Source organism: Diospyros lotus, chromosome 6 (assembly GCF_014633365.1).
Source record: "Diospyros lotus cultivar Yz01 chromosome 6, ASM1463336v1, whole genome shotgun sequence".
Lineage (NCBI taxonomy): Eukaryota > Viridiplantae > Streptophyta > Magnoliopsida > Ericales > Ebenaceae > Diospyros > Diospyros lotus.
Genome location: NC_068343.1, coordinates 28,661,804 through 28,677,901, shown reverse-complemented (window position 1 = coordinate 28,677,901; position 16,098 = coordinate 28,661,804). Strand labels below are relative to the sequence as shown.

Sequence of the window (16,098 nt, the reverse complement as noted above, 5' to 3'; positions counted from 1 at the left end):
GTTTACAGCCACTATGAAAAGAAAAACAAACTACACCACAAGAAGGAAAATAAGTGCTATTGGCGATTGGAGGGGCTGATTTCTCTCCCAGATCTTCTCTCTAAAGTTTCAGATGCTCATTTCACCTTTTTGTCCTTCCTTTTATGCCATTCCCTTGCATGTTCCAGCCACACGCCAATTATTCCTCTCTAACAGCTTAGGACTATTTTACCCCTGAGCCATTAACTGCTTGCCCCTGTGGTCCCCTCCTCATTTCTTCTCTGATAAGTTTGTTTAATGGGGGTCCTAATAGGGTGTTTCATTGTTGACTAGTGTGGATATATTGAAGAGCAAGAAGAAATAATTGGCATCATTGTAGCTCCAAAATTTTTTGACAGCTTTGAGAAGTCAAGCCCATTTGATTTAGATATACCAATTTTCTTAAGCTTTAAGATTCCTGACTGTAAACTCACGCTGCCATTTAAATGGTTATGTGTTTCATGCAAGGTAATCAGAGGCAAAAGACATTTAAGTTGCTACTATAATATATTTTCCTGAGGCAATATGCCCTCAGAAATGCACTTCCCCTTGAGTGAAGCAAGGTGGTAAATTGACCAAAAAGAATAGTAAACATATTTAACATGAAAAAGATAAATCACATGATCTGTAAGATGTCTAAAATACAACTTCTTTTAGAATATTCAAACAAATAATTTTGGGATCTTGCACAAAATTATATTTCATTGTTGTATCTCTTTCACCCTCTTCCACTTATTACTAGAAAAAAGATAGCTTTATAGCCACTCATATTTTGCACATGTTACTACCTAATTGCCAAATATTTGACACCATACAACAAAGATTGTCTTATAGCCTTTCAATGGAAATTTTCTTTTATGTCTAAAAAGGTTTTATGATTGCATGAAATGCTGGATGAACTTTTCCACTATTTATGTGAGTGACATCCTAAGATATCTCCTCCTCCTACAGTTGCTCCAAGATATTTAAATTGGACTTCTATAGGAATAACTTGATCTTCAAGTTCCATCACAACATCATTTGAACCTAATACTTTACTAAACTTAAATTCTATATGTTTGATTTTCAATATGCTTAACTTGGAGCCTTTGAATTAATTGTATACATAAAAAACTGGTGTAGTTTGACATTTTCATGTTGTTTCCACTGTGAAACTCATTTTATTGTAGCTTATGATGATATGAACAACTTGGCAAGAGGCTTGGAAATGGATGATGCCGACATTGTTCTTCGTCCAGCTGTAGCCTTTTATACAGTATGATGCTTCACATCCCAGTAGCTCTATCATTAACATATATGCAATTTCTATCAAGTGCCTGATTTCTGAATTTGCTATACGTTTTGAAGATTGCACTTGAACGAAATTTCACTAGGGGGCGCAGGAGGAAGCTAGTTGAGGCTGCTTGCCTTTACATTGCTTGTCGGTAAGGAATCTTATTTAATAATGGAGAAAAAAAAATTGTAGGCTAGTGTATAAAGTTTATGTTGAAAAAACAAAAGAAATTGATATAAAACAGAAATTACATTCACTGAAATTCGTAGCTATGAACATAAGTTGTGAAAAGGCAGTTGACCTTCTTCAAGACAAAAGCAGTCTAAAGGGCGGTTTCATGTCAAGGCAAAGAAGAATTAACCTGACTTATAGCCAGTGTTAAAAGGCAATTGATTTGTATAGAAGATAAAACTTGAAATCACAGGAAAATGACAACCTAGTAACAATTAGCATTTGTGATTTTAAGTGTACAGCATTGAACATAAAATAGGGGAAACAGTTTAGAAAGTTTTCTTAGTGCCTCTTGAGATTTTTTTTTAATTTAATTTTTAATTATTTATGGTTTTTAGAGATTATTTAAAGTAAGAAAGGTGGTAAGTTACGATACCATTTAAGTAAATTAAATATCCTAGTGTAATATTTCTTGTTATGTAGCCAAAATAAATAGGAAGAAGAAAAAAATCAACAACATATCAAGCTTTAGTTCCACTAGGTGGGATTGATGCATGAATTCTAGGTTCCCAATAATTTTTATCTACAGCCTTATCATACATAAAAGTCTCCTACCATGTTTTTTAATACTATATTTTGTTAAAAGAGTTGTTCCTTTCATCCACACTCTCTTTTATGTGAGCCTCTATTGGTCTTCTACTCACATGATAAAATTGTTTTAATCATGTCTCAAGCTTCTTATTTTCAATAAGAGCCACTCTCACCTTATTTAGAATCTAATTTCTAATTTTATCTCTTTTTGTGTGGTCACATATTTGTCTTAAATCCTTCTTTATTACGCTCATATTTTGCATATGTTTGGAAGTGAACTTTTCTCATGACCTAAAATGAGAATCCTGACCACCACATGGCCCCAAATGAATACTAAGCACTAGGCCAAGTAATTCTTGAACAACAAAACTTGTATTTTTTCATAGTCATAATGTCCATTCTAGGAGAAGTTGCCATGCAAATTAATGAAGTACAAAACAATTGTTTTCAAGTCAATTCTACTTACCAAAGGACAAAGATCTTACCAATAAGTAAATAGAGTTGGCATTGAAGGATTACAAGACAATTTTGATAATTAGGTTTCCATGAAAAATGACCATGTGAACAAAATGGGCCTATCAAAAATCAACCAGATTGTGAAGATGTATGAATTGGGCTTAATGTTAGTTTGAGATTTGGAAAACATAAAAACTGATTTAAGTGAGCCAACATACAGGAAATAGATAAGAGGCATGGAGACGAAAATGAAGCTAGCTGTGAGTAAAGCTTTTGTTGAAAAACACGAGTGATGAAATTATATCATATTTGCTTGGGAAAACTTTATGCAGTGTGGCATTGTGCAAGATAAAGCTTTCTGATGATGATAATAAAATATAAACGAATTCCATATGACAGTATTCTAAGGATAATGAAATTCAATAATGAATTGACAACCATATAGCTTGAAGGTCAACATTAATCCTATTGAATAGACATTTTTTTCCTTTGCCCCAGCATGGCATTGCCAAAGTATTTAAATCCCTTCCACATCTGTTGCCTGCCACGTAATATTTTATCAATGTACTAGCTAAACAGTGGGATTAAGGCTTGATGTGTTGTTGACTGGCTAACTAAGGTCACCAAGTTGTGGCAGGGCTAATATCTATTAAAACATGAAAAGATTGTGATCAATAAATATTGGAGAATTAGATTATGATCACCTCTGTGTTGATTTGCCTGCTTCTCCCATATTTGGCATTGTTACTTTGCTAACTCTCAAGCAATTGCATATGGAAAAGTATTTTTGACTCCAGAACTGTGTTAGCTAGGACAGGGATCAGTAAAGAGTTGACCACACGGATTGTGTGGTGTCTATAGATAATTTTGAAAGGAATATTCTTTGTTGACACTAGAACTGTGTTAGCTAGGACAGGATCAGTAAAGAGTTGACAACATGGATTGTGTGGTGTTCGTAGATAAGTTTGAAAGGAATGTTCTTCGCTGAATTGTTTATGTTGCAATTATAGGCTTATGCAGATTTTGGCATGATTAAATCTCATTTTTTTCAAATCTGTAACTTAAAACATTTCAATAAATCGCTTGCATTGCAAGTGACTTCTTTGGTCAGTTTCATTTGTTAGGGACCATATGCAGTAGGCGCTAACTCCATCATAAATGTGGGGAAGTGTCAGCCTCCTATAAGAAGTTCATTAGGCATGCCAAACATTTTGTTCTTTACTTAAGTGAATTTCTGGTTGTGGCATGCAAGGGCTTACCTTGCTAGGTTACTATAGGTGAATTTCTGGGTGTGGCATGGAAGGGCTTATCTTGCTAAATTACCATATACTTAGAAATTATCAAAGACAATGTCTTGATTGAATTAAAATGAATGTGTACAATATCCTCTTCTAAGGAGAGGATTATTAGCAAAGAAGGAAAGAAATAATAGACAACATCCTACCATTTTAATTTACATTATTGTCTTTCTATATTTACATAAAACACTGATCCTAGAGATCAGCCTTAATTGAGCATAATTCCAGCACTCCCCCTCAAGCTGGTTTGTAGATATCTTCCATAGCTAGCTTGCCAATAAGTTTATCAAACTGCTTCTTGTGAAGACCCTTAGTTAGAACATCAACAATTTGTTCGGTTGTTGGAAGGTATGGCATGCATATTACTCCAACATCGATCTTCTCCTTGATGAAATGTTTGTTCACCTCTATATGTTTTGTACGGTCATGCAACACTGGATTATGAGCTATAGAGATGACAATCTTGTTGTCACAGTAGACTTTTATAGGTACTGAATGAGAAAATTTCAGCTCTTCAAGTATTCGTTTGATCCACATTCCCTCACAAATTCCATGGGCAACAGTTCTAAACTCTGCTTCTGCACTACTTTTAGCCACTACATTATGTTTTATACTTCGCCAGGTGACTGGGTTACCCCCAACAAAAGAATAGTAGCCCGAAGTAGATCTCCTATCATCAACACTTCCTGCCCAATCTACATCAGTGTAGATCTCAACTTGCAGGTGACCATGTTTCTTGAACAATAACCTTTTGCTAGGTGTCCCTTTTAGATATCTTAGGATTCTATAGACCACCTCGAAATGCTCTGGCGTTGGTGAGTGCATAAACTGACTTGCCATACTAGCTGCAAAAACAATATCAGGCCACGTATGAGACAAGTAGATTAACTTGCCCACAAGTCTCTGATATTGTTATCTATCCTTCACTTCGTCAGCTTTAGCAGCCTGTAGTTTCACATTAGGCTCAATGGGAGTCTCCGACATCTTGCAATCGAGTAAACCTGTTTCTCCAAGAAGATCAAGAACATATTTTCTTTGATTGACAAAAATACATTCTTTGGATCTTGCAAACTCCATTCCAAGAAAGTATTTTAGAATTCCCAGGTCCTTAATTTGGAACTCCTTCGCAAGTTTCTGCTTGAGGGCTACTAACTCTGTCTCATCATCATCAGTTAAAATAATGTCATCAACATAAACAATCAAAATTGCAACTTTACTATCTTTTGAGTGTTTATAAAATATAGTGTGATATGCCTGACTCTGAAGGAAGGCATAATTGGTAACTGCCTTTCCAACTGTTTGAGACCGTACAAGGATTTCTTCAACTTACATACTTTGTCACTCCCAAGTTTCTTTTCGAATCTCGGAGGCAAACTCATGAAGACCTCCTCTTTAAGATCACCATTAAAAAACGCATTTTTGACATCAAGCTGGTGTAGAGGCCAATATGAATTTACTGCAAGCGACAATAGGACTCTGATAGAGTTTATTTTAGCAACATGAGCAAAGGTCTTTTAGTAGTCAATTCCATAAGTCTGGGTGAAGCCCTTAGCCACAAGTCTGGCTTTCTACCTATCACCACTCCCATTAGCCTTACACTTTATTGTAAACACCCATTTACACCTTACTATTTTCTTGCCTTTGGGCAAATAAACTATCTCCCAAGTGGCACTTCGCCTTAGAGCATTCATCTTGTCCATGACTACTAATTTTCAATTCGGATCATCCAAAGCTTCTTGTATATTTCCTTGGAATAAACAAGTGTGAAATTTTAGATGTGAAAGCTTTATGATTTTTTGATAGTCTATGGTAAGAGAGATATTTAGCAATAGGATGTTTAGTGCAACTTCTGACACCTTTCCTAATGGCTATAGGAACATCAATATCAAGAATAGTAGGTAAATAATTGATAATAGTTGAAGAATCAACTGGGGAACTATTGGGCATAGTTGAAGGAAGTAAACTAGAAGTTGAAATGGGATTTCTTGAATTTACAGTGCCATTGCCCGAGTTTTCAAATTGGTTTTGTGCAAAGTTGATATTCAGGTCTTTGTTCCTTTGATGTAATCTCTGCCTGGTATAAACCCGAAACTCAGAATTTAGATCATGATGATCAGTCTGTAGTACTTCTCCCCCTACACGAGAAACCCTTTCACTGGGCACCAAATGACTAGAACCAGAATCTCCCAAGTGACCATTATTAGAGCCATGTGGTTCTTGAGTAGGACAAATTGCGTTTGGAAGCGGGACAGAAACATCCCAAGAATTATCTTCAACTCCATGTTTCTCCCCTTGAAGAGAATTTTGGTTAAAATATGGCTGTTTTTCAAAAAAATGAAACATCCATATTGATAAAGAATTTTTTTGTGTGAGGATCATAACACTTATAGCCTTTTGATGTGAGGTGTAATACCCCATGTTTAGATAATGCTGCCACGTAATTTTAATAAGTTTAGAATATCGAAAAATGGATTTTATAGCAATTTCAGGTACCGAATCAACTGCAAGGAATGCCTCGGAGTGAAACTGTCTAAGAAAAATGATATGGTCTCGATATGCGTTCTGAGTTAGGATTTATGGTATCAAAAGAAATCGGATCGAGAACAATTTTTGGTACAGCTAAAATACAGCTGCCATTTAAGCTATAAAATCGAATCGTTGTAGGAGGCTCCCGAAAAATCAACGGAACCCTAGGGGGGCTTCGGTTTTGGGTAATGAGCAACCCTTCAGTGGTTTTAGGATAAAACGACAGCCTGGTGAGGACACTGGGGTGAAATCGACATTATCGAGTAACTTTGAAGTTATTAATTTTGCGTTTTCGGTATTATAATGCAAATTAAATTGAGGTTTAAGAGTATAGTTGTAATAAAGAAATTTTCCAAGTGATATTATAGTAAAATTGAGGATTAATATGTAATTTTCTATATCTATTAATGTAATATCTATAAAAATAGTATATAGTATATATATATAGGCGTGCAGTGTGTGCAATGTCCGCCCACCCCTCTGCAAATCTAAACCCATTCTCCTGCAAATCCATCCCATGCCCTGCAAGCCATGATTTACGGGAGATTTTGTATGCTAAGAGAGTCTTTCACGCCAAGGGGTATGGGCAAGGCGGTGAGAAGTGGGGTGGGATGCCTATAAATAGAAGGGGAAGAATGAGAGTGAAGGGGGCAGGGGACTTGGGCTTGGCCGAGAGAGAGAAGGAGAAGGAGGGAGATCGACAGGGAGCTGGGAGCTCGCAACGGCGGTTGGAGGCAGCTACAACAAAGGTGGTCCGCACGCCAGCAGCAACAACATCAATGAGGCATCGCGAGCTGCTGGTGGCGACTGAGGGTGGCTGGCGAGGTCGATGGCGGTACGCAAAGACCTGAGAAGCGGTCGGAAGCAGCAACCGCAGCCATGGCCGTGAGCCCCAGCTACAGCAAGGCCGCCCCAACCGCGGCCAACAGCGGCCGCGAGCAGCTCCAACGGCGGCGCGGTAATTGGGGAGGCCGACAGGAGCCTGTGAGGGAGGCAGTAAGCCGGCAGCAAGGCAGTGCGACGGCTGGGTGAAGCTGGCCATGCGCCCATGGCGGAAGGAGAAGAAGCAGAGGAGGGAGGAAGAAGAAGAAGAGAAGGAGGAGAAGAGAAAAAGAAAAAGAAAAGAAAAGAAAAGAAAAGGAAAAATAAATGGGAAAAATGTCAAAAAAATCCCAGAAAAATCTTAAAAAATAGGAAATTATATTTCGGTAATATCCCAGAGATTTTGGCTAGAAAAATGGCCCGAGCATGCATTTCGAGGATGTGGCCTGCATATCGAGAAAGTCAGAGATGCTAAGTTGAGGTGAGTAAAATTTCTTAGAAAATTTTAGAAATTCAAGAATATTATTTTATGAATTTTCGTAGTGAAATATTTGAGAAAATATTTTTAGAAATATTTAGTTTGGATTTATTAAGGAAAATTAGGAAGAAATAGAGAAAAAATTATAGAAAATGCCAAAAATTATGGAAAAATAGAATTTAATATTTATTTAAATAATTATGGTAATTAGGATGCTTTGAGAAATAAGTTGAAGTGACTTGTCAAAATTTGAGGTTGACACGCAAATCAAGGCGATGCACGAGGCAAGGCACGGATATCGAGGTAGCTTGATAAGCTCTAGAAGGTAAGTAGTACTCCTCAATTAAAGTTAGTTTTATGGAAAATGCTTAGTTTATGTCCCTCGAAAATGTTTTCATCATATTGACATACTATGATATGTACCCATCACGTAGATTGCATACATGACATGACTATGAAATGCATAAATATACGTTGATATCATTGATCACTCGCATTTGAGGCCGTAGGGAGTACGAACTGGCACCGCTACTTTACCAAGAGTGCACCCATACACCTCAGCTTCGATAGAGGGGGCCGTTAAAATGGTAGGTAGCATGAGGGGTGCAGTTGACACCTACGAGGTAAGATATTGCATACACACATGACATAGCATTATGTATCCTTACTTAGATGATTCACTATCTAACTTGGGTTTCGCCCCTGGAATATTCAAACGTTCCAGGTGGAGATTATAGCAGATTCAAGGATAAATGAGGCATGAAACGGAACTTAGCAGAGAAAGTGTATGAAGAGTGAAACGTATGTTGTACCGTCCATGTATTTAAGTTTTGCTACTTTAGATTCTGAACGTTTTGAGGAATGTTGAATTTATTTACGATTAATGTTAAGATATCAGGTTTCGATCTTTGCTTCCGCATTTGATGTGTACAGTGATTCTCTTTCGAGATTAATGTATGGGAATTCTGGGACGGATTCGAGGAATTATGTGATTTAGCTTTAGTGATTGAAAGAAATTTTTTTTTTTTTGTCTCGGAATTGTCCGAATTATAACGCGCCCGGGAAAGCGGGGCGTTACATGAGGCATAACCCAAAAAAACACATTTGACAGCCCTAGGGTCAAGTTTGGAACGAAATTGATTAGGTATATGAACATACATAGTACATCCAAAAACTTTGATAGGAAGATCCGAATGTAACCAAGTGTTGGAAAAAACTTCTTTCAATCACTCTAGAGGTGTTTTGTACTTTAATACTTTAGTGGGCATCTTGTTTATCAAATAGGACGCCGTCAAAACAGTTTCTCCCCATAAATATTTTGGAATACAACAACATATCCAGCCTTTATCCCACTATGTGGGGTCAACTACATGAATTCTAGACTTCCATGTATTTCTGTCTTTTGTCATATTTTCATTTAGATCCATACACTTCATATCAAACTTTAATGTCTCTCCCAAAGTCTTCTTGGGCCTGCCTCTACCTCTTTTTTTGACTAATTGTTCCATTTCATCAACTTTCCTCACATGAGCGTCTCTTGGTCTCCTGCTCACATGACCAAACTATCTTAGTCTAGTCTCTCTTATCTTCTCCTTGATTGGCACTACTCTTACCTTATTACAAATAACATCATTTCTAATTTTATCCTCTCTTGTATGGCTGCACATCCATCTTAACATTCTCGTCTTCGCTACACTCGTCTTTTGCTCATGCTGGTATTTGATTACCCAACATTTTGAGCCATATAACAAGACTGGTCTTATAGCTGTCCTATAGAATTTTTCCTTCAGTTTTAATGAGATTTTACCATCACATAACACCTCCGATGCATTTCTCCATTTTAGCCAACCTGCCTTAATTCTATCTGTGACATCCTCATGAATTTCTCCATCTTTTTGAATCACTGATCCCAAATATCGAAAATAGTCTTTTCTTTGTAAGATTTGATTTTCCAATTTTATTATAACATCCTCCACTCTTTTATTCTTACTAAATTTACATTTCATATATTCTATTTTCTTTTTACTTAATTTAAATCCCTTAGATTCTAAATTGTTTCTCCACAACTCAAGCTTAGTGTTCACTCCTTCTTTTGTTTCATCCACAAACACTATGTCGTCTGCAAATAGCATACACCATGGCACCTCTGTCTGAATATCTTTAGTGAGTTCATCCATTACTAGAGCAAATAGGTATGGACTTAGTGCAGAACCTTGATGCAATCCTATTGTAGTTGTAAACGGTTCAGTATCCCCTCCGTATGTTCTGACCCTTGTCTCTACACCGTGATACATGTCTTTAAGGGCTTATACATAGGCTATTCTAACTTCTTTTTTCTCTAAAATCCTCCATAATACTTCTTTAGGGACCCTATCATAGGCCTTTTCTAGATCTATAAACACTATATGTAGGTCCTTTTGATGATCCCGATACCTTTCCATTAGGCATCTCAGTAGGTACATAGCTTCCATTGTTGACCTACCAGGCATGAAACCAAACTGATTTTCTGAGACCTTTGTTTCTTTTCTGAGCCTCCGTTCTATTATTTTCTCCCAGAGTTTCATGGTATGGCTTATTAACTTAATTCCTCTGTAATTTTCACAGTTTTGAACATCTCCTTTGTTTTTGTATATAGGAACCAAAGTACTCTTCCTCCACTCATCTGGCATCTTTTTTGATTTAAGGATCGCGTTAAATAATTGCGTTAGCCAGGAGATGCCCTATTCTCTCATGCATTTCCATGCTTCTATTGGTATATTATCTGGTCCCACCGCCTTATGATTTTTCATCTTTTTTAATGCTTGCCTTATTTCATTTGAACTTATGCGTCGATAGAATGTATAGCTCACGTTCCCTTCAGAGTTACTAAGATGTCCCAACCTAACTCTTGTGTCGCCACCGTCATTGAATAATTTTGTGAAATACTCCTTCCATCTCTCCTTAATCACTCCCTCATTCACTAATACATTTTGATTTTCATCTTTTATGCATTTCACTTGATTTAAATCCCGTGTTTTTCTTTCTCTTGCTTTAGCTAATTTATATATATCCCTTTCTCCATCTTTTGTATCAAGTCGTTTATATAGATTCTCATATGCTTTTGACCTTGCTTCATTAACAGCTCCTTTTGTTGCCTTTTTTGCTTATTTATAATTTTTTTGATTTTCTTCATTGTTGCGTTGATATACAGCCTTATAGCAAGTTTTCTTATTTTTAATTTTCAATTGTACCTCTTCATTCCACCACCAAGACTTCTTAAAGTTAGGGGCTCTACCATTTGTCTCTTCAAGGACTACCTTTGCTGTGCTTCTCAGGGCGTTAACCATTTCTTTCCACATTTGGTTTGTTTGTCCTTCTTCATTCCATTCCCTTCTACCCCCTAATTTTTCTTTGAAGATTAGTTGTTTCTCCCTTTTTAAATCCCACCACCTGATTCTTGGATTTTGTTTTATGTGATTTTTTCTCTTCCAATTTCTTACTTAGACGTCAAGTACTAGAAGTCTATGTTGAGTAGTCAAACACTCTCCTGATATCACCTTAAAATTCCTACAACATAACCGATCCTCTTGTCTCATGAGGAAGTAATCTATTTGGGTGCTTGATGTGATATTTTTATATGTGATTAAGTGTTCGTCTCATTTTTTGAACCTAATATTGGTTATGATGAGCCCATATGCGATAGCAAAATCTATAATAGATTTACCCTCAGTATTAATTTTCCCGAATCCATACCCTCCATGTACCTCTTTATAGCCGTTTCCGTCTCTACTCACGTGCCCATTTAAGTCACCTCCTATAATCACTTTCTCTCCTCTTGGTATCATTTGTATGAGTCCCTCTAGGTCCTCCCAGAATTTTGCTTTTATTTCATCACCTAATCCCGCTTGTGGTGCATATGTACTAAAGATATTCATAGTCATTCTTCCTAGACTAACCTTCACCATAATAATCCTATCTTTTATTCTCTTTACATACACTACCTCATCTACTAAGCTTTTATCCATAATAATCCCCACTCCATTTTTCGCTCGATAATTTCCTATGTACCATATTTTATATCCAGTTTCTGATCAAGTTTTTGCTTTTTTTCCTACCCATCTCATCTCTTGAAGGCACATAATATTATTTTTTCTCCTAATCATCACATCTACCACTTTCATAGCTTTGCCTGTTAGTGTCCCTATATTCCATGACCTAATCCTTAATCTATGATTTTGTTTTTGGCCTTGACTTTGAATTTGATTTTGGTTTTGATTTTGATTTTGGACTAGCTTCTTTACCCACATCTGTCCAAGCAAATGCGGGAACCGTTGCTCATTTGTCACTACATCCGGGCGCCGATGCAGCGGCCCTAGCTCACTTGACACTACACGCGGGTAGTATAGCGCGTTGCTATGAAGGGTTACGCCCACACCCAAATGATTTTTCATAATTTGTTTAGAGTTTATGTTTTGAATCTGACTAAGTTTTACGTTGGCTGTCGGCTACCTTAGACAACCCTCCTCCTTTATCCGGACTTGGGACCAACAGTGAATAACATCCCCAGGTGGAGTTCCATAAATATTTTGGAATATGCATAGAAAACATTATGGCACATGTGACTTTGAGTAAATGTTTGTTTTTATGTTCAGCAATGCCATTCTGTTGAGGAGTATCCCGACAAGTAGATGTGTGGTGAATACCTTTAGTTTTAAAAAGATCCCCCAAGTGCTCGTTAAAATACTTGGTGCCATTGTCAGAGTGTAAAATACCAATTTTGGTTTGAAATTGATTTTCAATCATAGTGTAAAATTTTTTGAATAAGTATTCCACTTCAGATTTTTTTTGCATCAAATAAATCCAACACAAATGTGTATGATCATCAATAAAGGTAACATACCATCGTTTTCCAGAACGAGTAGAAATTTTAGATGGACCCCCAAAATTACTATGAATTATATAAAAAGGTTTGGACGTTTGGTAAGGTCTTGGTAAATATGTAGAACGATGATTTTTTTTGCCAAGATGCAACTGTCACATTAAGGAAATGAATAGTCTATTCTTTTAAACAAATTAGGAAATAAATGTTTCAAATATGCAAAACTAGGATGGCCAAGTCTAAGATGCCATGGCATAATCGTGTCTGGAATAGGAATTGAACTAGTACTACTAAAGCTCTGAGCTTTTTTATTACCAATAGAGATATCATCAAAGTAGTAAAGATCTTCAATCATCCTAGCACGCCCAATCATCATCCCCAAGGTTTGGTTTTGAAATTCATAGTGAGAGTCAAAGAAAATAACACAACAATTAGAATCTGTGCACAGTTTACTAACAGATAAAAGATTGCAGGCTAAGTTAGGAACATGAATGATAGAAGTGAGATTAATATTCTCAGTCAGTTTAATAAGCCCATTGCCAGCAATGGGTGAAAAACTACCATCAACGATTCTGATTTTTTCATTGCCAAAGCAAAGAGAATAAGTATTAAAGAAATGAGAAGAACTAGTCATATGATCGGAGGCTCCGGAATCTATAACCCATGGAGAGAAATGAAGACAAGAAAAGGGCGTTAGGTTTTCTACCTATGTGTGCCAAGAAAACACTAGGAATACCAGATGAGGAATTGGATCTTAACAACTACAAGAGTTGATCAATTTTCTCTTTGTTGAAGGGACCAGTATCAACCCCATTGGCAGTAGGGACCCCACGGTTGCTCTTTTCTCCTTGCTTACTGCTCTTCCAATTAGCCGATTTGCCGTGAAGTTTCCAGCAAGTCACATGAGTATGGTGTGGCTTGTTGCAATGGTCACACCAAACCCGAGGTTGCTTATTGCTCCTACACTGATAATTTGCAGCCTTGTAGGCAGTAATTAGGGTAGAATTTTCAAGGGACTCACCAGTGGTCTTTTTTCCTAGCATGACACTCCTTCAGCTTTCCTCTCTTATAACTTCAGCAAATACATCACCAATAGGAGGAAGGGGAGACCGACCAATGATCCTTCCTCGCACTTCATTGAATTCGATATTGAGACCAGCAAGAAACTTGTAAATACAGCTATCTTCAACCGATTTTTTGTGGTGGTGACAATCATTTGTAGATTTCCACTCATACGTGTTGAAGAGATCAAGATCTTGCCACAATCGCTTCAAAGAATGGAAGTATTTAGTGACAGAATCATCTCCTTGTCGGACCTCTCCCAGTTTCAGAGTCAATTCAAAAATCGGAGATAGGCTCCCCAGGTCTGAGTACGCTTGATTTACATGATCCCATAATTCCTTTCCAGTAGGATAACACATATAATTGGAAGTGATATCTTCATCCATGGAATTGACCAGCCATGTCATTACCATGGAGTTTCCAGCATCCTAAATGGAGTGCAATGGATCATCTGTTGCAGGTTCCTTCTTTTCCCCTGTGATGTAGCCAATTTTCCCTTGCCTGCGAATATACATCCAGACAGATTGAGACCAGTGAAGAAAATTATCACCATTTAAACGAATGGTGGTGATTTGAACAGAATGGGTATTGGAATGGGTCGTTGGAATTCTTGTCTGGATGGTAGCGGCAAGATTTGGGATGGATTCAGATGTAACTTCTGACATAACTGAACTAGTTGGAAGCAGAAGAACAGAAAGAGAAACACGGTTAACAAAACCTGGGAGGTGGCTGCTGGTGCAATGACAGCAGCAACTCTAGGATGCAGCGACGACTTTGGGTTGTGGTGGCTGGTGGTCGGATGGCGTCTGAAACGGCCGTGTTAGGTGTGGCGGTCGACGGTGGTCAACGGCGTTTGAACCAGCCGCATTGATGAGCTTTGAAGAGGTTGCGACCGATGGCTCTGAAGCGGCTGCATTGATGGGTATCAAACCTGAGATCGGCAACAGCTAGGGTGGCCTATGGCAACGATGGTTAGGAGGGCCGATGGCGGCAGCTAGGGATGGCCGTAGGCTGATGGGTATCGGATCTGATGGATGAAGAGGCAGCTTAGGGTTTCATAGGAAATGGAAGGTTGTGATTAAAAGGCTGCCTAGGGTTTTTCACAGTGTATGGCTGTGATTTAATCCTGCTGTGATACCAGCTTAGAAATTATCAAAGACAATGTCTTGATTGAATTAAAATGAATGTGTACAATAATCTCTTTTAAGGAGAGGATTATTAGTAAAGAAGGAAAGAAATAATAGACAGCATCTTACCATCCTAATTTACATTATTATCTTTCTATATTTACATAAAACACTGATCCTAGAGATCAGCCTTAATTGAGCATAATTCCAGCACATATTTATATGAATTTCTTGAAATCTTTTAAGGCAATAAATTCTTGTTAATGTGAAAAATGTTATCAATGGCAAGTCATTATGTTTGATTTTGCTAATTTGTATGGATGAATATCTTGTTGATCAATTCAGCATTTTTCTATTAGTTGAATCTTTCAAGTGCTTCTACTATCTGCTTACTGCTTATTGCTTACTCTTAAAAAGAAAATTGTGAATGTACTAAATTTGTGTAAGATTGAGACCTTAGGGAAAAAGACTTGGAGAGGAAGAAACGAAGGAAATCTTACTGAAAGAATAATGCCTCAAAATCATAACATTAAGACAACATGAGCTGCATTTATATACATATGCAGCTCATAACAGAAAGGCGGCTGATACCGTTCCAAAACATAACAAACTAACGTACGCCACATAAGCAAAATACAACAAACTGGAAATAACAAAGCAGCAAACTAATAACAGGCATTATCTCAATGCCGCATTCTCTCTAACACTCCCCTTCAAATCAATCTTCCTCTACTCTGTAGTAGACTCATCATTAGCTGTAGGTCCAGCACCAGTAATCATAGGAGTCCAAGTAATCCCAAGCTTTTGACTCAACTGCTTGAACTTGTCTCTTGGTAGGCTTTTAGTAAAAATATCAGCAATCTGATCTGAAGTAGGAACACCTTGACTGACACAGATGCAGGAGAAAACATAGAGGTATAAGGAAACTCATGTGCATTAAAATGAACATGTCTAGTGACATACACACGGCCAGAAGGATGAAGACATTTATACCCAGCTTGAGTGGAGCTATAACCTAGAAATATACCCTTGGTAGAATGGAAATCCAGTTTGTGCTTGTTATAAGGTCTAAGAAAAGGAAAAAAAGCACACGCAGATGGTAATTGGGAGGTTTACAATACAAAAGTTCAAATGGAGTATGAAACTTGACTGAGGAGTTAGGTAGAGGATTAATTAGATGAGCAGCGGTTAAGAACGCTTCTACCCAGAATTTCATTGGCATTTTGGCATGAGCTAATAATGTCAACCCCATTTCGGTGATATGCCTATGCTTCCTTTCAGCTACACCATTTTGCTGATGAGTATGAGGACAAGTAAACTAAGATTGAATCCCATTCTCTCTTAGATAAGGTAAGAAATTGCGAAACTCCCCCCCCCCCCCCCTAATTGTCAGTTTGTAAAGCTTGAAGCCTAGTTTG

The 16,098-nt window shown here is 37.4% G+C and overlaps 1 protein-coding gene across 1 annotated transcript in view; it reads left to right on the top strand.

The window, feature by feature from the left end:
• Positions 1–16,098, top strand: part of LOC127804451 (transcription factor IIIB 60 kDa subunit-like) — a 158,805-nt gene that overhangs the window by 28,023 nt on the left and 114,684 nt on the right. The window contains 1 exon segment of the mRNA XM_052341316.1: positions 1,366–1,442. Coding sequence (XP_052197276.1) covers positions 1,366–1,442 — 77 coding nt within the window.